The 23,901-nt window shown below is 64.2% G+C and overlaps 4 protein-coding genes and 1 non-coding gene across 5 annotated transcripts; 1 reads left to right on the top strand and 4 right to left on the bottom strand.

Moving 5' to 3' along the window:
- Positions 1-204: 204 nt before the first annotated feature.
- PCYOX1 (prenylcysteine oxidase 1) lies at positions 205-7,965 on the top strand. Its single transcript, XM_056321722.1, is given in 9 exon segments — positions 205-478; positions 1,716-1,922; positions 3,390-3,472; positions 3,474-3,565; positions 5,121-5,332; positions 6,107-6,150; positions 6,152-6,260; positions 6,572-7,095; positions 7,097-7,965. Coding segments are annotated over 9 exon segments (1,497 nt in total). The 5' UTR covers positions 205-387; the 3' UTR covers positions 7,232-7,965.
- TRNAG-CCC (transfer RNA glycine (anticodon CCC)) lies at positions 213-283 on the bottom strand. The gene has a single exon. It is a non-coding gene; the product is annotated as a tRNA-Gly (tRNA).
- A 2,494-nt stretch (positions 7,966-10,459) lies between the features above and the next one.
- Positions 10,460-11,878, bottom strand: SNRPG (small nuclear ribonucleoprotein polypeptide G). The gene is made up of 4 exons (XM_056321728.1): positions 11,770-11,878; positions 11,527-11,549; positions 10,947-11,071; positions 10,460-10,651 (listed from the first exon to the last, which is right to left on the bottom strand). The coding sequence occupies exons 1-4, from the start codon at positions 11,799-11,801 to the stop codon at positions 10,601-10,603; spliced, it is 231 nt and encodes a 76-aa protein (XP_056177703.1). The 5' UTR covers positions 11,802-11,878; the 3' UTR covers positions 10,460-10,600.
- A 959-nt stretch (positions 11,879-12,837) lies between these two features.
- Positions 12,838-14,485, bottom strand: FAM136A (family with sequence similarity 136 member A). The gene is given in 6 exon segments (XM_056321726.1): positions 12,838-12,948; positions 12,950-13,027; positions 13,154-13,252; positions 13,254-13,277; positions 13,279-13,299; positions 14,209-14,485. Coding segments are annotated over 6 exon segments (420 nt in total). The 5' UTR covers positions 14,296-14,485.
- A 5,454-nt stretch (positions 14,486-19,939) lies between these two features.
- On the bottom strand, positions 19,940-22,076 carry TGFA (transforming growth factor alpha). Its single transcript, XM_056321736.1, has 4 exons — positions 21,386-22,076; positions 21,118-21,268; positions 20,878-20,988; positions 19,940-20,788 (listed from the first exon to the last, which is right to left on the bottom strand). The coding sequence occupies exons 1-3, from the start codon at positions 21,637-21,639 to the stop codon at positions 20,911-20,913; spliced, it is 483 nt and encodes a 160-aa protein (XP_056177711.1). The 5' UTR covers positions 21,640-22,076; the 3' UTR covers positions 19,940-20,788; positions 20,878-20,910.
- Between the last annotated feature and the right edge of the window lie 1,825 nt (positions 22,077-23,901).

The raw sequence follows: 23,901 nt of genomic DNA on the forward strand, positions 1-23,901 counted from the left end.
CGCGCCCACGGGGCGACTTCCCGCCCGCCGCCGCTCCCGCGCATGCGCCCCGCGCTGGGCACCGGCTCGGGCTCCGGCTCCGCCGCGGCACCGGGGTGCGGGCCCCTGGCGTTTCCTCACCCTTGCGGGCGGGGAAATAAATAAATAAATAAGTAAATAAAGAAAGAAAGAAAGAAAGAAATATAATTAAAAAGCAAAGTGAGAAAAAGGTATGCGCCGCCCGGGAATCGAACCCGGGTCGCAAGAATGGGAATCTTGCATGATACCACTACACCAGCGGCGCGGCTGACAGCTCTACCGCCGCCCGGCCCCATGACCCGGCGCTCCCGGCCCGGCCCCGTGGCGGGCAGCAGCTGACGGGGCGGTCCCGGCGGTGCAGCCAGCGCCATGCCGGCCCTGCGCCTGCTCCTGCTCCTGGCCGCCCTCTGCCCGCCCGCCCCCGGCCGTCCGCCGCAGCGCGACCCCCCCAGGAACATCGGTAGGGCGGGGGGGGGGGCGGGGGGGAGCCGGGGGGGGAGGGAGGGCGGGGGCGGTTTGGGGGGGGGGGCTCCGGGGGTCCGTGCGGGGAGGGGCGTGCGGAGCCGGGGGCCTGTCCGTGTGGGGCGGGGGGATCCAGGGCGGGGGGGGGGGGGGGGGGGGGGGGGAGCCAGGGGAGCCGTGTGGGGAGGGGCGGGGGTCGCCGGGGGGCTGTCCGTGTGGGGCGGGGGGCTCCCGGGCGGGTCCGTGTGGGCGGGGGTCGCGTGTGACTGCGGGGCGGGGTGGGGTGTGTGTCAGTGTGGGAGGGGGGATCCAGGGCGGCGGGGGGGGGTGTGTGGGGAGGGGTCGTAAGGGGGGTGTCAGTATGGGACGGGGGGCTCCGGGGTGGGGGTCCCGGGGAAGGATCCCGGCGCAGATGCCGGTGCCCGTGCCCCAGCCGTGGTGGGCTCCCGGGCGGGGGTCCCGAGGCAGTGTCCCGGGGCAGGGTGGGGGTCCCGGGACAGGGTCCCGGGGCGGGGCGAGGGTCGCGGGGCGTGGCCGGGGGTCCCGGGGCAGGGTCCCGGTGCTGATGCCGGTTCCCCAGCCGTGGTGGGCGCCGGGGTGGGGGTCCCGGGCGTAGTGGGGGTCCCGGGGCAGGGTCCCGGGGAGGGGCGAGGGTCGCGGGGCGTGGCCGGGGGTCCCGGGGCAGGGTCCCGGTGCTGATGCCGGTTCCCCTGCTGGGGCGGGGGTCCCGGGGCGGGGTCCCGGTGCTGATGTCAGTTCCTCAGCCGGGATGGGCGCCGGGGTGGGGGTCCCGGGGCAGGGTCCCGGTGCTGATGCCGGTTCCCCAGCCGGGGTGGGGGTCCCGGGGCGGGGTCCCGGTGCTGATGCCGGTTCCCCTGCTGGGGCGGGGGTCCCGGGGCGGGGTCCCGGTGCTGATGCCGGTTCCCCTGCTGGGGCGGGGGTCCCGGGGCGGGGTCCCGGTGCTGATGCCGGTTCCCCTGCTGGGGCGGGGGTCCCGGGGCAGGGTCCCGGTGCTGATGCCGGTTCCCCAGCCGGGGTGGGGGTCCCGGGGCGGGGTCCCGGTGCTGATGCCGGTTCCCCTGCTGGGGCGGGGGTCCCGGGGCAGGGTCCCGGTGCTGATGCCGGTTCCCCAGCCGGGGTGGGGGTCCCGGGGCGGGGTCCCGGTGCTGATGCCGGTTCCCCTGCTGGGGCGGGGGTCCCGGGGCGGGGTCCCGGTGCTGATGCCGGTTCCCCAGCCGTGGTGGGCGCCGGGGTGGGGGGCGCGGCCGCTGCCCACTTCCTCCGGCAGCGCTTCGGGCGCGGCGCGCGGCTGGCGGTGCTGGAGCGCGCGGCGCCGGGCGGGCGCGTGGCCACGGTGCGGCTGGAGGGCGCCGGGTACGAGGCGGGGGGCGCCGTCCTGCACCCCCTCAACCTGCACATGAAGCGCTTCGTCAGCGACCTGGGTGAGCGGGGACACCCCCCCACCCCCACCCCCCCATACACCACCACACCCCCCCGGGGGGGGGGCGTCCCGCAGAGAGTGAGCCCCCCTCCCCTCCCTCCCCGGTGTCACCCCCCTCATCCTGCCCCGGGGGCTCCCCCCAAATCCCCCCCGTGTCCTTCCCCAGTGTCTCCCCCCAAATCCTGCCCCAGTGTCTCCCCCCAAATCCTCCCCCGATATCCCCCAAATCCTCCCCAATATCTCCCCCCAAATCATGTCCCAATATCCCCCAATCCATCCCAGTGTTGTCCCCCAATATCCCCCAATCCTCCCCGATGTCTCCCCAAAATCGTCCCCCAATATCCCCCCAAATCCTTCCTCAATGTCTCCCCCCAATCCTCCCCAATATCCCCCCCAAACCCTTCCCCAATGTCTCCCCTATAACTCCCCCAAATCGTCCCCACTATCCCCCAATCCTCCCCAATGTCTCCCCAAAATCGTCCCCCAATATCCCCCCAAATCCTTCCCCAGTCTCCCCCCAACATCCCCCCAAATCCTTCCCCAGTCTCCCCCCATTATCCCCCAATCCTCCCCAATGTCTCCCCAAAATCGTCCCCCAACATCCCCCCAAATCCTTCCCCAATGTCTCCCCCCAATACCCCCCAATCCTCCCCAATATCCCCCCCAAAATCCTTCCCCAATGTCTCCCCCTATAACTCCCCCAAATCATCCCCCGCTGTCCCCTAATCCTTCCCAATGTCTCCACCAAAATCATCCCCCAGTGTCTCCCCCAAATCCCCCTCAATGTCTCCCCCCAAATCATCTCCCAGTATCCCCCCAATCTTTCCCAATGGCTCCCCCCAATATCCCCCCCAATCCTTCCCCAATGTTTTCCCCTAAATCCTTCCCCAGTGTCTCCCCCCAAATCCTCCCCAATATCCCCCCCAAATCCTCCCCCAATATGAGCCCCCACATCCACCCCTTTATCCTTCCCCAGCATCCCCCCCCCCCAAATCCCCCCAGCCCAAGCAAACACCCCCACCCCCGGGTGATGCAGGAACCCCATCAGAAGGGTCCAAAGGTCCCTGCAATTAGCCAGGGCTAATTAACCCCCTCCCACCCCTTGGGGTGCAATTCCCAAGGGCTCCCCCTTACCTGAGGGGGGCTAGCTTGGGGGGGTCAAAACCCCGACGGGGGGGGGGGGGGGCAAAACATCGGGGGGGTGGTGGGCAAAACCTGGACGGGTGGGTCAAAACCTGGATGTGGGGGGGAAACCTCGATGGGGGGCTGAAAACCTCGACGGAGGAGGGGGTGAAAACCTCGACGGGGTGGGGGGGGCAAAAGCTCAACGGAGGGGGGGGTCAAAACCACGACAGGGGAGGGGGCAAAAGCTCCATGGGGGGGTGTCAAAACCTCGGCGGGGTGAAAATCGCAGGCGTCAAGCTCTCCCTTTGATGAAATTCCCTTTTCCCCCCGTTTTTCCCTGCAGGGCTCTCGGCCGCCCCGGCGCGGGGGGGGCTGATGGGCATTTACGACGGGGAGGGGATGGTGTTCGAGGAGAGCAGCTGGTACCCCCCTGACCCTGCTGCGGCTGCTCTGGCGCTACGGGCTCGGCCCCCTGCGCGCCCACCTCTGGGTGGAGGGCATCCTCGACAGCTTCATGCGGTACGGCAGGACCCTCGCCGGGATGGGGCGGCGGGAGGGGGGGGAAAGGTGGGAAACCCCCTGCGGGGCTGGTAGGAGAAAAATAATGGGGGAAGGCATCCCGTCGCCCTTGGTGGTGGCTGCCCTCGCTCTGCTGCTCGGTGGTTTTATATGGGAAAGAGACGCGGGTGTGGAGAGAGAGAGACGCGGGTGCGGAAAGGGAGAGACGCGGGTGCGGAGAGGGAGAGATGCGGGTGCGAAGAGGGAGAGACGCGGGTGCGGAGAGGGAGAGACGCGGGTGCGGAAAGGGAGAGACGCGGGTGCGGAAAGGGAGAGACGCGGGTGCGGAGAGGGAGAGACGCGGGTGCGAAGAGGGAGAGACGCGGGTGCGGAGAGGGAGAGACGCGGGTGCGAAGAGGGAGAGATGCGGGTGCGAAGAGGGAGAGACGCGGGTGCGGAGAGGGAGAGACGCGGGTGCGAAGAGGGAGAGACGCGGGTGCGGAGAGGGAGAGACGCGGGTGCGGAAAGGGAGAGACGCGGGTGCGGAAAGGGAGAGACGCGGGTGCGGAGAGAGAGACGCGGGTGCGAAGAGGGAGAGACGCGGGTGCGGGGAAAGGGAGAGACGCGGGTGCGGGGAAAGGGAGAGACGCGGGTGCGGGGAAAGGGAGAGACGCGGGTGCGGGAAGGGAGAGACGCGGGTGCGGAGAGAGAGAGACGCGGGTGCGGAAAGGGAGGGACGCGGGTGCGGAAAGAGAGAGACGCGGGTGCGGGGAAAGGGAGAGACGCGGGTGCGGGGAAAGGGAGAGACGCGGGTGCGGGGGAAAGGGAGAGACGCGGGTGCGGAAAGGGAGAGACGCGGGTGCGGAGAGAGAGAGACGCGGGTGCGGAAAGGGAGAGACGCGGGTGCGGAAAGGGAGAGACGCGGGTGCGGGAAAAGGGAGACGCGGGGTGCGGGGAAAGGGAGAGACGCGGGTGCGGGGAAAGGGAGAGACGCGGGTGCGGGGAAAGGGAGAGACGCGGGTGCGGGGAAAGGGAGAGACGCGGGTGCGGGGAAAGGGAGAGACGCGGGTGCGGAGAGGGAGAGACGCGGGTGCGGAAAGGGAGAGACGCGGGTGCGGAGAGAGAGAGACGCGGGTGCGGAAAGGGAGAGACGCGGGTACGGAGAGGGAGAGACGCGGGTGCGGAAAGGGAGAGACGCGGGTGCGGAGAGAGAGAGACGCGGGTGCGGAAAGGGAGAGACGCGGGTGTGGAAAGAGAGACACGCGGGTGCGGAGAGAGATGCAGGTACGTGCCATCGCCTCGAGCAGCGAGCCCAGGAGGCTGCGCTGGGAGCAGGGATCAGGTGTGGGATGCGCCATCGGTCTGTGCTATGGAAAATTAAATCCCAACTGCGCCCAAAAGTGCTTTCTTTGGAAAACCGGGTACATGAAGAAGGGGACCAGGTCTACCCAGGCAGGTGCCGCTTGCCTGGCAGGAGGCGGCTCCCGGGACCCGTGCGGCGAGACCGGCCACAGCTTCCCGGGATGAAGGAGATACCGACCGGTGGCCAAACGCCTGTTCCTTATCTCCGGTTAAGGATCTACCGCTACCAGATGCACGAGTTCGCCTTCAGCAGCACCGAGCACCTGCTGCGCGCCCTGGGCGGCAGCGCCTTCACCCGCCTGCTGAACCAGACCACGGAGGAAGCCCTGCGGAACGCCGGCTTCTCCCAGCGGTTCATCAACGAGGTGGTGGGTCCGGTGATGAGAGTCAACTACGGGCAAGGTGTCAACATCAACGCTTTTGTAGGTGAGCCTCGTAGGTGCGCCCCCCGTTGCGGCCGTCCCGACATCGCGCTCATCCCGGGGACCTCGTGCTCGTCCCCAGGGACCTTGTGCTCGTCCCCAGGGATCTTGTGCTTGTCACAGGACCTTGTGCTCGTCCAGGGACCTCGTGCTTGTCTGGGGTCCTTGTGCTCGTCCCAGGGACCTCGTGGCCATCCTGGGATCTCGTGCTCATCCCTGGGGACCTTGCGGCCATCCCAGAACCTCAGGCTCATCCCAGAACCTCGTGCTCGTCCCAGGGACTTTGTCCCCGCGACCTTGTGCTCATCCCCAGGGACGTCATGCTCGTCCAGGGATCTCATGCTCATCCCTGAGGACCTCATGCTTGTCTGGGGTCCGTGTGCTCATCCCGGGGACCTCATGCTTGTCCCAGAACCTCGTGCTTATCCTGAGACCTTGTGGCCATCCTAGGACCTTGTGCTCATCCCTGGGGACTTTGTGGCCATCCCAGGACCTCATACTCATCCCAGGGACCTCCCCCCTCGTCCCTGGGGACCTCACACTCATCCCAGGACCTCACACTTGTCCCCGGGGTCCTCGTGCTCATCCCCGGTGCAGCGGCAGCTCCCACCCTGGGACAACCGCCTTGCTCCCACAAATTGTTGGCTGATGCCACCTGCTTACCCCTGGCTTCAGCGAGCTCTGTGCCCCCAGGGGGGTGGGTTTTCCCCCTCATTTCCCACTTTTTGTTTCCTGCGCTCCCCTAAAAACCCCTCTGACGAGCATCGTTTCCTCGTAGGTGCCGTTTCTCTGGCGGGGGCAGAATCAGGCCTTTGGTCGGTAAAAGGGGGGGAACAACCTCGTCTGCTCTGGGCTCATCTCCGCCTCCAAAGCCGAAGTTATTCCCGGCACGGTTTTGTCTATAGAGCCAAAAACCAGACTCGGACCCAGGGGTGAGTGGGGTTCGGTGTCCCCGCGGTGGGGCAGGGAGTGACCGTGGTCTCCCATCACCGCTCGGTTGCAGCCCTTGGCGGACCGAAGCTGCCCAGCCGGGGGCTTCCTCGGTCATTTTAAGATGAAAACCGGGCTCTGCGCAACGCTCAAAACCTCCGCCGAGCTGGCGGTAGGTTATGAAGCCAGATGAGCTCGCAGCGAGGCGTAATTAGCCAAAAGGGGATGGTATTTTGAAAGCTCGGTGTTCATTAGCGGGACAAACGGGAGCGGGATGTCCCGCTCCATGGGATGACTGAGCTTTCCTCGCCAGGGGACCCGGTGACGCTCTACCAGGTGACTTACAACACGACGTTGGGGCTCACGGGGGACACGTACGACATCGTCGTCATCGCCGCTCCGCTGGGCCGCCAAATGGCCAACATCACCTTCAAGAACTTTGACCCTCCTATCCCGGAGTTCCCAAATCCTTACCACCAGACCGTCGCCACGTTCGTGCACGGACGATTAAACACCTCCTTCTTTGGCTACCAGGACCCAGACTCTTTTCATTTGGGTGCCATCTTCACCATGGACAACCCCAAGCTCTTCATCAACAGCCTGGGAGTGGTGTCTCCCGTGGGCAACGCGGGCAACGAGGAAAAGCTTCCCACCCAGCTGGCTGTCTGGAAGGTGTTCTCCAAGGAGGTCCTCACCAAAGAGCAGCTCAACTTGCTTTTCTCCTCCTACGACTCCATCAAAGTGAAGAAATGGTTGGCATACCCCCGCTACAGCCCCCCCGAAAAATGTCCACCCATCATCTTGCACGACAACCTCTACTACTTGAATGGCATCGAGCGGGGCGGCCAGCGCCATGGAGATGAGCGCCATCGCCGCCAAAAACGCCGCCCTGCTCGCTTATCACCGCTGGTACGGGAACACCCACAAGATCGACCAGGAGGATTTGCACGACAAGTTGAAAACGGAGCTGTGAGCCCCGCGCAGCTGACGGCCAACTGCTCGCTGCGACCTCTGGAGATACTCATCGCCTACTCTTTAGCCACTACGACAGGTAACGGGCGAGGAACGCCTTGCTTGGCCCCCAAGAGGAGACCACCAGTCGACTCCAGACCGGAGCACCAGCCGAGAGGCAGATTTCCCAAGCCAGCTGGCTCTTCCTCAAGGAACTCCTGGATCTACCCCTCGGTGACATCGAAGCAGCGGTTTGCAACACTGCAGTGACCCCAGCAGTGCCCTTGGTGGGATGGAGCCCGCCACGCTCAGGATCCGCATCACTGTGATGAACCCTCTTCCCCTCTCCGCGTGCGCTTTGGGCAGGGAATATCGACGTCTGGACTGTGAATCTCTCCGCCTCGTTGATTTTCTGAAGGGTGGCTCGAGTGCCTCGATGTGGGATGAGTGGGAATAGGGGCTGCGTTCTTCATTTGCTTCCCAAACAAGTGCTTACGGGTAGGGGGACGGGGATGGGTGTGCTGGGAGCACGGGTAAGCGAGCGAGAGCACCGGTGTCCTTCGCTCTGTCGGGGTTTGGAAACATTAATAATTTCGATGCCCTGACCCTCCAGCCGGGCACCGCTGGGTTTGAGTAGGTAAAATCCTTTTTCATGACAATAATCCATGTCCCTCGACTGCATCTAATAACGCTGCAATACCTCAACCCTGTCGAAATGTTGCCGTTAACGAATAAAATTAACGCACTGTTTGGCAAGCGCACCGGTGCCAGTGCCGGGAGACAGCGTTTGGATGTGTTTGCGTCGCTTTGGGGCTCAACCACCCGGTGGATCCCGTAATCCAGCCACATCCTCGCCGTGCCACCACGCTATCAGCTAAAGGTGGTGTTGCTACTCCCAGTCCACGTTATCCCAACGGAATGGTTTCCATCCCAGCGGAGTGGCCGCTGCAGGGCAACCTTCGCGCCAGCTCAGCATCCTCCAGCGCCCACCTCCTTGCTGTGGTGGCAGATTTTCCCACAAAACCTGAGCTGGCTTTCCGTGGCACCTTACTCACAGGTCTCACTTACTCGCAGGAGCAAACAAAGGCAGCTGGTTTCTACCCGGCTCCCATTTAGGAGAAAGAGCCAAAAGCTTCTTCAAGTGCAGCTCAGCCCCTGCAGGCTTTGGCTCCTGCATCACAGCTCTGTGATGCGGAAATAAAAGTAAAAAAAAAAAAACCAAAACACCCCCCCGCCCCCCCCCATTATTTAAAAAAACCCACAAGTTTTCCTGCTTGAGGACACAGCCCTAATTCTAATCAATCTTGCACCTCTTGCTCCGTTTCCCGCTGCACCCTAACAGGGTTTAACATCACACCGGGGATGCACATCATCAAACTGCCCCCCCGGGATGCCCCCCTCTCCCACAGGGGGCTGGAGGGGGCATCCCACCGAGGCTGAGGATTCCCCAAACCTTTGCTGGCCACGACTCTTTACTTTCTTGGTTTGTTCAGTCATCGCAGCTTGTATCACCTCCACATCTCACACGCAGGAATCCCGTCTCGTGTCACCCCGTCCTTTAACAAAGCAGCAAACATCCCTCTCCGTGAGATTCTACTATTTTCGGATTTATGATGTTCATTTCTATCACCACGCCCTGCGTTTTGCTCCAGACCCCACTCTCCTTAATCTCCCTGTTGTACCTTAATCGCTTCTGCTGTGGTGTTCCCCCTTTTCCTTGATTAAAAGCAGCGTTAATGACGTTCTTACGCGCAGGCGGAGCAGTTTTAAAGGTTTTACTCCCGATGAGTATGGTTCACCCGGTCTGTATCACCTATAAACACAGCAGGTCTCACCCCTTCCTCTCTTAAGATGCCACACGCGATGTCACGGTGCACGCTGGGGTGATCTCCCCCCCGGCCAGACCTCCCCCATGGGGTGCTGCCCACTCCAGCCCGCAGCTGCCAGACTGAACAAATTAGTATCTCCCCGATCAGGGTTTTAAAAACCTTGCACAAAAAAAATCAACACATCTCCACGTGTATATGCTGTATCCGTGTCCATACAGGCTGTATCCAGTGCGATTCCAGGTGCTCCAAAATCACACGGCCACGCCACCCCAGCGAGCAAAGACCCCCCCAGGTTTCTGCCGGAATTGCTCCATCATATCATGAATTTCACAGAGAGCAGAATCCTCTTAACTTCTTCCCTTTTTCCATGGATTTTGGGATGCATTTTAACACATCCAGCAGATCTGGCTTCTTTCAATCAACTTTCCCAATGTTCGCTCGCTCCTCCAGCCTTAGGCTGCTCGGAAGCCAGCGAACTACGGGGAAGGTTTTCCCATCCGGGAATTTTGGACGGGATTGATTCATTACATTTAGATTTAAAACCCAACATTTTGTTCTTGTTCTGTCCGTGACACCAACAGCCAGCCCAAAGGACACCGAGTTAAAGAAGTGACCTTACCTTTACTTAAGTTTGAAGCAATAAAAATGGTAAGTGAAATAATACAGCAAGAATAAAACAAAAGGTAACGCACCTCATCGTTACTACCTACGGCTAATTACAGTGGTTAAGAGAGACACCACCAACTGCCCTGATACTTTACTGTTATCCCCACCCGCAGCCCCCGGGATGCCCCGGTTGCAGTGAGGATTCATGGAACCTTTCCCAGCACAGCGCATCCGCTTGCAGGCAACGTCTCCAAAGCCGCATCCAGCTTTTATATCGCTGAATCCATAAACTCACATTAACTTCAAATGCAGAAACATCTGGATTCCCTCTCAGGATCCTACCCAAAGCCTGCCCAAGGCTCAGGAGCCACCGGAGCTTCTTCACCTGCTTGGTTCTGGCCACGTATTTCCAAACAAGGCCAGACATCTGCTTTCGTGGCCTTGACTACCTGCCTCCATACAAGGACGGGTAAACACATCCTCATGACATTTTATCTTCGCTAATGGTTGTATTTTATCTAAGCTGCATCTTTCGCTAACGACCGTATGTATTTCACTAGTGATCAAATCCTAATATCACATATCAATTGGCGAGGAGGTTTATCTAGGGGTCAGCTTTGGCTCAGGACTTCAGCTCATTCTTTCCCAGGGGAAGGACACCACAGGCAGCCCCAATTTAACATCCACTTCATGAAATTAAGCCTCCTCCCCGAGTTTTTAAAGCTAACTGGGGGCAGAATGAGCAACCCCCGCCCCCGCTGCGCTGAAAAGCCAGCCCCCGCTACCCACAAAAAGCAAGTACGGCTTCCACCAGGTTACATCAACCATTACAAAATTTATTTAACAAAACGAAAAAAATAAAAGTTTACGCTCAGGGATGCTTGGTGGCAGATTCAGTAACAAAACAGGTGGGTTAGGAGGAGTCAGAGCCGGTAACGATGCAGGTCTCTCTGGTGCTATACTCGTTCCAAGGCTTCCAGCATGATGATGCTGTTCCCTCGTATTACCTGGAAGTGGAAGTTGGGTGGCCAATGAGACGCAGCACGAGGTTGCCCACCGCTCCGCAGTGCTGCGGGTCCCCTCCCTCCCATTTATTTCCCTGAAAAGCTAAGATTCATGCAAACTCCCCACCCAGAGATGAATGACGGCCGATTTTAACTCTAAACCCCCCCGGACTGTTCTGTGCCGCCACAATAAACACACCCATCCCATTGCTTAAAATTCAGCTTGTTTTATGCACACCGGCTATGTCAGCAGGCCGGTGCACAAGCGGTTACCTTCCGCTCGTGGGCTGAAACTCACCACCATGCCGATGTTGTTCTGTTGCCCTCCCGGCGCCATCTCCACGCACTCATCGATGACGAGGTTCATGAAGGGATCAAACCCCCGCAAAATCCCCTGGACGTGTCTGCCGCCATTCAATTTCACTACAAGAAACCCGAGGATGTTTAAAGAAAGGGAAGGGCTGGACGCGGCGCGTCCGACGCTTCCTCACCAGAACTGCCACTCTGAAATGGAGCGGGGCCTTGAGGACGGACGCGCTTTTGTGAAGTGGAAGCGTTTAGAGCATCGCGTCCAACACAGTGAGAAATGGCCAGTCCGAGGTTTAGGAGGCGAAAGTTTTGAATTAATATTGGCCCCAATGAATGGATTTGGAAGGGTGAAGCTATCAGGGACTGCACTGGGTGGCCTGCCCTGCGGGAAGCGGGAGTGCTAGCCAGCAGCCAGCCCGCCCCCGCCGCTGGTGGGTGCTGTGGTGGGGGGAGGGGCGGGCTGGGGGCTCCCCCGTGGCCGCGCAGCCGTTATACCCCGCGCCCCGGGGCAGACACACGCGGCCAAGCGAACGCGGGGCCGAGAGCAGCTCCGGGCGGCCGGCACTCACATGACAGCTTCTTGTCCATGAACCTGCAACGAGATGGCGGTGGGTCAGCGCCGGCGGCGGGGAGGGGGACAAACACGCGCACCCCTCCCCCTCCCACCGCCGCCATGACACCAGTGGGCCCGCGCTGCATGCCGGGACACCGGCGGCCGCTGGATGGCACCGGGCTACCTTCGGCCGTCCCGCCCAGCACCCCCACCGCCACCCCGACCCCCCATCGCCCGCCATCCCCGGTCCCGGCCTCACTTCTTCAGCTCGGGCGGGTGCGCCTTGCTCATGGCGTCCGCACCGCACTCTGCCGCTCGCGCCGCGCCCTGACGTCACCGCGCCGCTCACGTCCCCCCCGCCGCCAGCCAATAGCAGCCGCGCTCCCCTTCCCCCCTCCCCCTTCTACTCCCCTTCCCGGCGCCCCCCGCGCTTCCCCGGCAGCCAATCACCGCTGGCGTCCGCCGCTACCGTACTCCCCCGAGCAGCCGCGCGCCGGCGAGGCGGGCGTGGCGCGGCGCTCCCGCTGCTGCGCGGCTACACCGGGGTGTACGGCGGCACGGCCGCACCGCAACGGCCGCACGGCGCCGGGGGCCGCCTGCACCGGGGGGTGGGGGTGGGGCGGGGGGTGTGTGCACGGCTGGCGTCACCCCGTGCCTTGCACACGCGTGGGGGCCGTCCAGCACGTGCTCTGCACGCAGCCGGGGGTCACCCTGTGCATTGCACGGCGCAGGGGTTGCTGCACGCTGTGCACGCACCCCGGGGGTTACCCTGTGCGTTGCATACCTGCAGGGGCTGCCCCTATGCCGTGCAGGTACCTGGGGGGGTGACCCCGTGCATTGCACGTGGACAAGGATTGCTGCATGTTGTGCATGCGCCCGGGCGTCACCCTGTGCATTGCACACGTGCAGCAACTGCACCCATGGCCTGCATGCACCCTGTGCACTGCACGGTGCAGGAGTCCCTGCATGCTGTGCATGCACCTGGGGTCACCCTGTGCACTAAACACATGCAGCAGCTGCACCCATGGCCTGCAGGCACCCAGGGGTCACCCCGGTGCACCCTGTGCACACACCCAGGGGTGTGCTGCACCCTGTGCACACACCCAGATGCCCCCCCCCCCCCGGCATGCACAAGCATCACTCTGTATGCAGCCCATAACCAGCTCCCCCCCCCTTTGCACACATACGTGTGCACACATGCATGCACGCACACGCACCCCCATCCCGCAGAAGCCTCCCCCCCCCCCCCCCCCCACAGCACCCACGGGCGGTGGGGAGCATGGCACCTCGCCTTTAATGAGCGCGTGGGGCCCCCCCCGGCGCCCCCCTACTGCTGCAGGGCCGCCAGCCCCTCCTGCATCTTCTTGGCCATGGCGGGCACCAGGCGCAGGTGGTCGTCGCCGCAGGTAGCCAGGCAGGCATCCAGCTGGCCACGCACCCCGCGCCTCCGTGCCCCCCGCCTCCAGCGCGTCCCTGGCCTTGTCGTTGCAATGCAGCGTGCAGCGGCTCAGCCGGTCCTGTGCGGGTAAAGGGAGGGGGGGGTGGCACACATGAAGAGGGGGGGGTGTTGGGGTCTGGGTGCACCCAGTGCACCCCCCTGCCCCGGGTGGGTGCTGCGCCCCCCCCCCCCCCCCCAGTGTCACCTGGAAGTGCTCGAGCTCGGCGGGTGGACAATGGCCTGCGCCTGGGGCCAGCGGCGCGTGGCAGCGCTCGATGCAGCGCTGCACCTGCTGCATGGAGGCCCGCGCTGTCCTCGCAGCACCGTGCGGCTGCAGCGGAACATGGCGCCCTGGGGGGCGGGAGGGGGGGTGTCAGGGGGAGGGGGGGCATGTAGGGACACCCCCACCACCCGCTCCTCCTTTTGTGGGTGCAGCTTGCAGGGAGCTGGTGGCAGCGTGAGACTGTGGGGGTGTGGGGGGGGTGTGTGCATGGCATGGGGGGCACTGGGCATGGCTCGGGGGGGACACGGGGCATGGGGGGGGCATGGGGGAGCATAGGGCTGGGGGGGCACTGGGCATGGCTCGGGGGGGACACAGGGCATGGCCAGGGCAGGGGCATGGAGGGGCACGGCCAGGGGGGCACAGGGCATGGGATGGAGGGGCATGGAGTATGGCCTGGGGGGGGCACAGGGCATGGGGGGAGCACGGGGCATGGCCTGGGGGAGCACAGGGCGGGAGGGGGGGCACAGGCCATGGGGGGGGCACAGGGCATGGCTTGGGGGGGGGACCATGGGGCATGGGGGGAGCACGGGGCATGGCTTGGAGGGGGGACACAGGACATAGGGGTCATGGGGCATGGCCTGGGGGGGGCACAGGGCACAGGGAGGAGGGGCACGGGCCATGGGGGGGGCAGACAGGGCATGGCTTGGGGGGGACACACAGGGCAAGGGGGGGGCACAGGGCATGGGGGGGGGCTGGGACATGTCCAGGGGCAGGGGGGCGTGGGGCCCCAGGGCATGCTCGGGGGGCAAATAGTTTGCAAAAGGGGACAGAGGCCCTGCACAGGGCGGGGGGGGGGCACAGGGCTGCCCCGGGGGGGGGGCAGGGCTGTAGGGGGGGCAGGGCTGCCCGGGGCACACACGTGAGTCACGCCGGGCACACGCACGGGGGGGGGCGGCAGCGGCTGCCCCGGGGCCCGGCCGCCCCCCCGCCCCCGCCCCTGCCCCTCGCCCCCCCGTACCTGCCCCCCGCCCCCGTACCTGCATGCCGCGGATCCGCTCCCGCTCCAGCGCCTGCACCGCGCCCTCCACGGCCGCCTGCACCCGGCCCTGCGCCGCCTCCGCCATCCCGGCGCGGTTCGGCTGGGCTCGGCACCGCTCGGCTGGGCTCGGCACCGCTCGGCTGGGCTCGGCACCGCTCGGCTGGGCTCGGCTGGGCTCGGCCGCCGCCGCGGGCCCTGCTCCCCCTAGCACGGCACCGCACGCGCGCTGCACGGCAATGCACGGCAGTTCACGGCAGTGCACGGCACGGCACGGCACGGCAATGCACGGCAATGCACGGCAGTTCACGGCAATGCACGGCCATGCACGGCACGGCACGGCACGGCACGGCACGGCCCCGCACGGCCATGCACAGCACGGCCCGGCCCGGCCCCGCACGGCAATGCACGGCCATGCACGGCACAGCACGGCCCCCGCACGGCAATGCACGGCCATGCGCGGCATGGCACGGCACGGCCCTGCACGGCAGTTCACGGCCATGCACGGCAATGCAGGGCCCTGCACGGTACGGCAATGCACGGCACACACGGCCCCGCACGGTGCTACTACACGGCCATGCACCGACTGCATGCAATATTGCACCGAGTGGCCAGCAGTAATGCACAGCAGTGCACCGAGTGTATGGCAGTAATGCACGGCCATGCACCGGCTGCACCGCACTATTGCACTGACTGCACGCGACATTGCACTGCCTGCATGGCAGCAATGCACAGCAATGCACCGACTGCACGCGACATTGCACTGCCTGCATGGCAGCAATGCACAGCAATGCAACGACTGCACGCGACATTGCACTGCCCGCCCACAGGGCAATATCGCACCGACTGCACGGCAATGCACCAGCTGCACAGAGTATTGCACTGGCTGCATGGCGGTAACGCACGGCAATGCACCGACTGCGCTGCAATAATGCACCGACTGCGCTGCAATAATGCACCGACTGCACGGCAGTTCACAGCAATGCACCGTCCGCACGGCAGTGCTGCAATGCAGGCCCCATGCCCCCCGGTGCCCCGCAGCCTCGGGGGGGTCCCCAAGCAGCTCCCCCCCCCCTCCCCCACCCCGTGGGGGGTCACAGGGGCAGGATGCGGCCATGCTCCGCAGCAGCAGGTTTGCTCCAGGCCGCCTCAGACCCTTCCGCCCCCCCGCCCAGCACCCATTTTCCAGCCCAGCACAGGGCTGGGGGGTCTGTGGAGGGTCGCAGGGCAGGATGAGGCCCCTGGGTCTGTGATGGGGGGGGGGCACTGCCTGCCCATCCCTCCCCCGCCCGGTGAGGGCCAGGCCTGCTGTGGCACCTGCATGGCAGCTGCGACGGCGTGGGGGAGAGGGGGGGTGCACGCACCCCAGCATGCACAGCACCCAGTACCGGCACAGCACCCAGCACCCAGCACAGCACCTGGCACAGCACCCAGGCACGGCACCTTAGCACAGCACATTCACCTGCCCTGGCACCAGGCACAGCACCCGGGCACAGCACCTGGGCACGGCACAGCACCCAGGCACAGTATAGCACCTGGGCACAGCACCCGGGCACAGCACAGCACCCGGGCACAGCACAGCACCCAGGCACAGTATAGCACCTGGGCACAGCACTCGGGCACAGCACAGCACCCGTGCACAGCACAGCACCCAGGCACAGTATAGCACCTGGGCACAGCACCCGGGCACAGCACAGCACCCGTGCACAGCACCTGGGCACGGCACAGCACCCAGGCACAGTATAGCACCTGGGCACAGCACCCGGGCACAGCACAGCACCCGTGCACAGCACCTGGGCACGGCACAGCACCCAGGCACAGTATAGCACCTGGGCACAGCACCCGGGCACAGCACCTGGGCACGGCACAGCACCCAGGCACAGTATAGCACCTGGGCACAGCACCCGGGCACAGCACAGCACCCATGCACAGCACCTGGGCACGGCACAGCACCCAGGCACAGTATAGCACCCGGGCACAGCACCCGGGCACAGCACCTGGGCACGGCACAGCACCCAGGCACAGTATAGCACCTGGGCACAGCACCCCGGGCACAGCACAGCACCCATGCACAGCACCTGGGCACGGCACAGCACCCAGGCACAGTATAGCACCTGGGCACAGCACCCGTGCACAGCACCTGGGCACGGCACAGCACCCAGGCACAGTATAGCACCTGGGGCACAGCACTCGGGCACAGCACAGCACCCGTGCACAGCACAGCACCCAGGCACAGTATAGCACCTGGGCACAGCACCCGGGCACAGCACAGCACCCCGTGCACAGCACCTGGGCACGGCACAGCACCCAGGCACAGTATAGCACCTGGGCACAGCACCCGGGCACAGCACCTGGGCACGGCACAGCACCCAGGCACAGTATAGCACCTGGGCACAGCACCCGGGCACAGCACAGCACCCATGCACAGCACCTGGGCACGGCACAGCACCCAGGCACAGTATAGCACCTGGGCACAGCACCCGTGCACAGCACCTGGGCACGGCACAGCACCCAGGCACAGTATAGCACCTGGGCACAGCACCCGGGCACAGCACCCGGGCATGGCACAGCACCCAGCCACAGCACCCCAGCACAGTACAGCACCCACGCACAGCACCTGGGCACAGCACAGCACCTGGCACAGCACCCAGGCACGGCACCTTAGCACAGCACATTCACCTGCCCTGGCACCAGGCACAGCACCCATGCACAGCACCTGGGCACGGCACAGCACCCAGGCACAGTATAGCACCTGGGCACAGCACTCGGGCACAGCACAGCACCCGTGCACAGCACAGCACCCAGGCACAGTATAGCACCTGGGCACAGCACCCGGGCACAGCACAGCACCCGTGCACAGCACCTGGGCACGGCACAGCACCCAGGCACAGTATAGCACCTGGGCACAGCACCCGGGCACAGCACCTGGGCACGGCACAGCACCCAGGCACAGTATAGCACCTGGGCACAGCACCCGGGCACAGCACAGCACCCGGGCACAGCACCTGGGCACAGCACAGCACCCAGGCACAGTATAGCACCTGGGCACAGCACCCGGGCACAGCACCTGGGCACGGCACAGCACCCAGGCACAGTATAGCACCTGGGCACAGCACCCCGGGCACAGCACCTGGGCACGGGCACAGCACCCAGGCACAGTATAGCACCTGGGCACAGCACCCGGGCACAGCACAGCACCCGGGCACAGCACCTGGGCACAGCACAGCACCCAGGCACAGTATAGCACCTGGGCACAGCACCGGGCACAGCACCTGGGCACGGCACAGCACCCAGGGCACAGTATAGCACCTGGGCACAGCACCCGGGCACAGCACCTGGGCACGGCACAGCACCCAGGCACAGTATAGCACCTGGGCACAGCACCCGGGCACAGCACAGCACCCATGCACAGCACCTGGGCACGGCACAGCACCCAGGCACAGTATAGCACCTGGGCACAGCACCCGGGCACAGCACCTGGGCACGGCACAGCACCCAGGCACAGTATAGCACCTGGGCACAGCACCCGGGCACAGCACAGCACCCATGCACAGCACCTGGGCACGGCACAGCACCCAGGCACAGTATAGCACCTGTGCACAGCACCTGGGCACAGCACAGCACCCGGGCACAGCACCTGGGCATGGCACAGCACCCAGGCACAGTATAGCACCTGGGCACAGCACCCGGGCACAGCACAGCACCCGGGCACAGCACCTGGGCACGGCACAGCACCCAGGCACAGTATAGCACCTGGGCACAGCACCCCGGGCACAGCACAGCACCCATGCACAGCACCTGGGCACGGCACAGCACCCAGGCACAGTATAGCACCTGGGCACAGCACCCGGGCACAGCACCTGGGCATGGCACAGCACCCAGGCACAGTATAGCACCTGGGCACAGCACCCATGCACAGCACCTGGGCATGGCACAGCACCCAGGCACAGTATAGCACCTGGGCACAGCACCCGGGCACAGCACCTGGGCACGGGCCACAGCACCCAGGCACAGTATAGCACCTGGGCACAGCACCCGGGCACAGCACAGCACCCATGCACAGCACCTGGGCACGGCACAGCACCCAGGCACAGTATAGCACCTGTGCACAGCACCTGGGCACAGCACAGCACCCGGGCACAGCACCTGGGCATGGCACAGCACCCAGGCACAGTATAGCACCTGGGCACAGCACCCGGGCACAGCACAGCACCCGGGCACAGCACCTGGGCACGGCACAGCACCCAGGCACAGTATAGCACCTGGGCACAGCACCCGGGCACAGCACAGCACCCATGCACAGCACCTGGGCACGGCACAGCACCCAGGCACAGTATAGCACCTGGGCACAGCACCCGGGCACAGCACCTGGCATGGCACAGCACCCAGGCACAGTATAGCACCTGGGCACAGCACCCGGGCACAGCACCTGGGCATGGCACAGCACCCAGGCACAGTATAGCACCTGGGCACAGCACCCGGGCACGGCACAGCACCCAGGCGCGGCACAACACCTGTGCACAGCACCTGGGCACGGCACAGCACCCGGGCACGGCACCTTAGCACAGCACATTCACCTGCCCTGGCACCAGGCACAGCACAGCACCCAGGCGCGGCACAGCACCCGTGCACAGCACCTGGGCACGGCACAGCACCCAGGCACAGCACCCCAGCACAGTACAGCACCCACGCACAGCACCTGGGCACAGCACAGCACCCGTGCACAGCACCTGGGCACGGCACAGCACCCAGGCACAGCACCCCCAGCACAGTACAGCACCCACGCACAGCACCTGGGCACAGCACAGCACCTGGCACAGCACCTGGGCACGGCCACAGCACCCAGGCACAGCACCCCAGCACAGTACAGCACCCACGCACAGCACCTGGGCACAGCACAGCACCCGTGCACAGCACCTGGGCACGGCACAGCACCCAGCCACAGCACCCCAGCACAGTACAGCACCCACGCACAGCACCTGGGCACAGCACAGCACCCGTGCACAGCACCTGGGCACGGCACAGCACCCCAGCCACAGCACCCCAGCACAGTACAGCACCCACGCACAGCACCTGGGCACAGCACAGCACCCGTGCACAGCACCTGGGCACGGCACAGCAACCCAGCCACAGCACCCCAGCACAGTACAGCACCCACACACAGCACCTGGGCACAGCACAGCACCCTGGCACAGCACCCGCTGCTGCTGGGGCTGCCCTGGGGGCTTGCTGCGCTGCCGTTAATGGCGAAACACAAACCGAGCGGCCTGAGCCCCCCCAGTACAACGGCAGCATTCGGCCCCACGTTGCTGCTGCTGGGCCCTGCTGGTGTCGTCGTCCCCACCCGCCACCCCCATGCTGGGGGGTCCCCATTTCCAGCTCCTGTGCACGGGGCAATGCTGGACCCCCCACAAGCCCACTCCCCACCAGCAGGATCAACCCCATCCCCCCCCCCTTCTTCCCTCCCTCCTGCCTGCTTTGCTTCACCCTTTGGGCTGAGCCCATCACCGGGGCATCGGGGCTGCATTTGGGCTGGAAATGGGGATCGGTGCTGAGCCCATCACCGGTGCTGAGCCTGTCATCGGGGCTGTGTTTGGGCTGGAAATGGGCAATGGTGCTGAGCCCATCACCAGAGGGGCATGGGGGCCACCAATAACATCTCCCCCCTCCCCCCCCCCCCCCCAAAAAAAAACAACAACCCAACAACAAAGGCCCCTCGAGACGAGTTTTCTGAAAAAACATGTCCTTTATATCACTTAAATAACTATAATCCAGGTATTAGGGGAAAAAAAAAAAAGAACAGCCGATCACAATAACATATTATAGAAATCAAAATTAATTTAACCACGCAAAATAAATTAAAACATTAAATATTAACTTCAGTGCAACATATACAGAAGACATGAGAGTAACCATGACTTGAAAAAAAAAACAAAAACAAAACAAAAAAACCCCCAAAACAAATGAAAAAGAAAAAGAAAAGTGGGGTGGGTTATGATAAAGGCTACGGAAAAGATTAATGTTGTGCCGGGAGGTTAGAGCCCCGGCTCCAGGAGGTTTTCTAGGATTAAGGTTTATTTTATTATTAATAAAAAGCTCGGATCTGTCCCCAAAGCGAGCACGGTCCATGCAACCGCCGAGGCAGCGGGCTTGCCGGCGCTCCCGGCTCCATAGAAAAATAACCCCCATCCTGCCGGGGTGGGGGGGTTCTGGCTTCCGAAAAATAATCTGGGAAAAAGGAAAGAAAAAAATAAAACCCCAAACCCCCCCAAAATAACCTAAAAGAAAAAAAAACAACAACAACAACAACAACAAAATCCCAATTGTGCATTGCCGGGCTGGGGTTTGGCACCGCGGCGGGGTGATGCCGGCACACGGTCATGGTGCTGCTGAGCGCATCTCCTGCCGGGGTGGGAATAAAGAAAAAATAATTTAAAAAAAAAAAAAAAAAAAAAAAAAAAAAAAAAAAAAAAAAAGGAAAATCAGAAAAGAGCAAAAACCAGAGGAGAGATGCGGCGCTGGTCCCTGGTGGCGCGGGTGTCCTGGGTGGGGGTGGCGGGGACCCCCGCTGCGTCAGACCCCTGCGGGGAAGGGGACGGGGGGGCACGCGGTTACACCCCGGCAGCGCCAGCGGCCGGCGCCCCCCCGTGCCGCCCCCCAGCCCCCTTACCCGTCTCGGCACGGCAGCAGGACGTGGCACCTTTCAGGAGCCCACCCGGCTTCTCCTGCCCACCGCCGGGCTCCCCGGCACCACCGGCACCGCTTCCGCAGCCGGCAGCAGCTGCAAGGCAACGGGGACAGGGGTGGGGGGGAGTCAGGGCTGGTGGTGATGGGGTCCTGAGCCCCCTCCTCAGGGCCGCATCCTGCCCCTGCCCAGGCTGGGAGGGTCCCCTGAGCCCCCTGTACTTACTGCACCAGGACGCCACGCCGCCACCAGCAGCGCCGAGGCCACCACCGCCACCGCCACCAAGGCGGTGATGGTTTGCTTCTTCTGGTTGGCGGCCACCACGGCCAGCAGGTCGGCGTGCTCGCACCGCGTCCCCACGTACCCCGAGTGGCACCTGCGCCGGGGCGGCAACGGCACCCGGCATCAGCGCCCAGCCGCCCCCATCCCGCTGTTTGCCCGTTCCCCGGGGAGGAATTACCGGGAACCGGGGGAGGGGTTTGCCGGCACTTACACGCACGCCGGCTTGTCCTCCTGCACCAGGAACCGGCAGGTGCCGTGGAAGCAGAACTGCCGGTGGGAGTCGGGGCAGTCGTTGAAGTGGGACCTGACCGCGGGCTGCCACCCGGCGGGCCCGGAGCTGGCGGTGAAAAGAAAAGAGGAAAAAAAAAAATATTTTTTTAATTTATTTTGTTGGCCGGCGGCTCGGTAGCTCTTGCAGGCACTTACGGCGGGGCTGCCGCGCGGGAGGTGGTCCAGCGCCCGCATCCCGGCCAGGACCACCCGGAGGCGCCCAGATGGGTCCTACTTTACAACCACAACCTCGCCGGCACTAAAGGAATTTCCTAAAGAGCTTAAAGCTTAAAATGGAGGAAAAAGGAGTGAAATGACGGCGGAGCCGGCGGCAGCCTCGGCCTGCTGGCTTTGCCGGGGATGCTGTTTCCCATTACATCCCGCGCTGGTTTAAATTATCCTCCGCAGCCGAGACGGAAAACAAATATCCTGCTTTCGGATTAGCCCGGGCATTGAGCACATCCGATCGCTGTCGTTTCAAAGCCACCTCAAGTTCCTGTTGCCGTCAATTTATGGCACGCGGGGGTAATTAAACCCACGTCTGCTGAATGCTTCCGGGTCCTCGGGGAGGCGAAGCGAGGAAAGATGGAGCGGGAGCAGGGATGTGCCGGAGCGGTGGCCCCACGTCCCCATCCCGGGTGGCGGGGCCGGGGGGGAAGAGAGGCAGGGTTGGGTTTGGGGATGCGGGAGCTGGTGGCAGCATCCTCAGGATCTGGGCTTGGCGGCACGCATCCTGCCACCACCCAAATCCCACCGGGGCGCAGCCAGGAAAATCCCGACGCCCCCCTCCCCGGGGCTGGCCCCTGGCTGGAATACCCCTACCAAAATAACCCTTTTTTAGGGTTTGAACCCGCAAAGCCAAGCCCCAAACGCGGCTTTGCACATCCCTGCTGCCAGTGCCCACCCCCCCCCCGGGGGGCTCTGAGCCCCCCAGCACAGCCGTGCCCCTGCTCTGCGCCCCCCCACCCCCCTCGCTCCCGGGGCATCCTGGCTTGCATTAAGCCTTGGTGCGCTCGCAGCTGCCGGCCACATTGCAGCCACCGCATCCTCCCGCAGCCCCCACGGACCCCGTCCCCATCCCTGGGGTGTCCCCAGCTGGCACTGCGCCTCTTGGAGCCCCCCCCTTGCCTCCAGCCCCCGCCCCGCCCCCCCCAAGGCACGCATCCAGCGGGAACGGGGCTGCGAGCATCCTCAGCGGTGCCACCGCGGGGCTCCGCTCCGAAGCCCCCCCGGCACTGCGGGAGCCCCGTTTCCCAACCGATGCTGTTGAAACATCCCATTTTCCACCCCCAAAAGGAGGTTTTGGGTTTTTTTTTCCCCCCCCCCATTCCTGCCGGCAAACAGCCCTTCCCACAGCCGGCACATCCCGACCGATGGCAAAGCCCCCCACGCCAAAGCCCCCCGCGCCGTGCCGGGCAGGGGGACGCGAAGGGCTCAGCCCATTGTGCTGGTTTGATGAATGAGGCGATTTATCGGGAGCCACCAGCTCGGCCGGCGGCAGGCACCGGCAGCTTTCCGGCGGGAGCCGCAGCACGGTTAACGGGACCCCCGCGCCGAGCAGCTGTGCGCCAGGATTCGGCCCCCCTCTTCCCCAAAACAAGGGGCATGAGAAATACCCACCGCGGAGCCCCGCTTCCCGGATTTCCCGCGGGGAGAACGCACCGCGGGGTCGGGATCCCACCTGGGGACCCGTTATCCTGTTGGAAAGGAGGATGGGATGCCGGAGCATCCATCACGCTTGGGACGAGGATGCTTTGGCCCAGTTCCCGGGTGGGTTGGTGATGCAGCCCCCTCCATAAACCGCTCCCCCCCCCCCCCCACCCCGGGATCGTGTCCGGATCTGCTCCGGTGCCAAACTCACCGCTGCGGGCTGCTGTGGTGTTCTCCAGCGCGTGGCACGCGGCGAGCAGCACACCTGCGGGGAGGCCAGAGAGACGGGGGTCAGCCGCACCGTGCCCCCTGAGCCGGGAGGGCTGGTTGGGGGGAGCCTTACCCAAAATGCCGCAAAGATTTATGATTTCTCTTTTTTTTTTTTTTTTTAAAAAAAAAAAAAAAAAAAAAAAAAGGGGGGGAACGCAACGGTGTTTGCCGGGGTGTTTTAAAGGCTGGATGGAGCCTGAGACCAGCCCCTTACCTGCAGGCTCAGCATCCCCTGCACCGCACCGCAGCACCCCTGGGCTCACCCTCGTGGCGGGGCAGGATCTGGCCCCCATGCAAGCTCAGCTGTTGCAATTGCCCTGCCAGCCCCCTGCCCTGCTGCCCCCCAGGGACGCACAGGTTGCCCCCCCGCAGCACCAGCGGGGCTCCCCGGGGCCAAATGCTCCGTGTAGGCAGGACCCCCGTGCAGGCAGGACCCCCCCCCCAAGCAACCCCCGAGCACACGGGGCTGCAGGACCAGGCAGGCTTATAACACCTCCCCCCCCCTCCAAGCTGCCCCTTTGAACAGATGGAGGGGAC

The sequence above is a fragment of the Falco biarmicus genome, chromosome 18, assembly GCF_023638135.1.
Source record: "Falco biarmicus isolate bFalBia1 chromosome 18, bFalBia1.pri, whole genome shotgun sequence".
NCBI classification, from domain to species: Eukaryota; Metazoa; Chordata; class Aves; order Falconiformes; family Falconidae; genus Falco; species Falco biarmicus.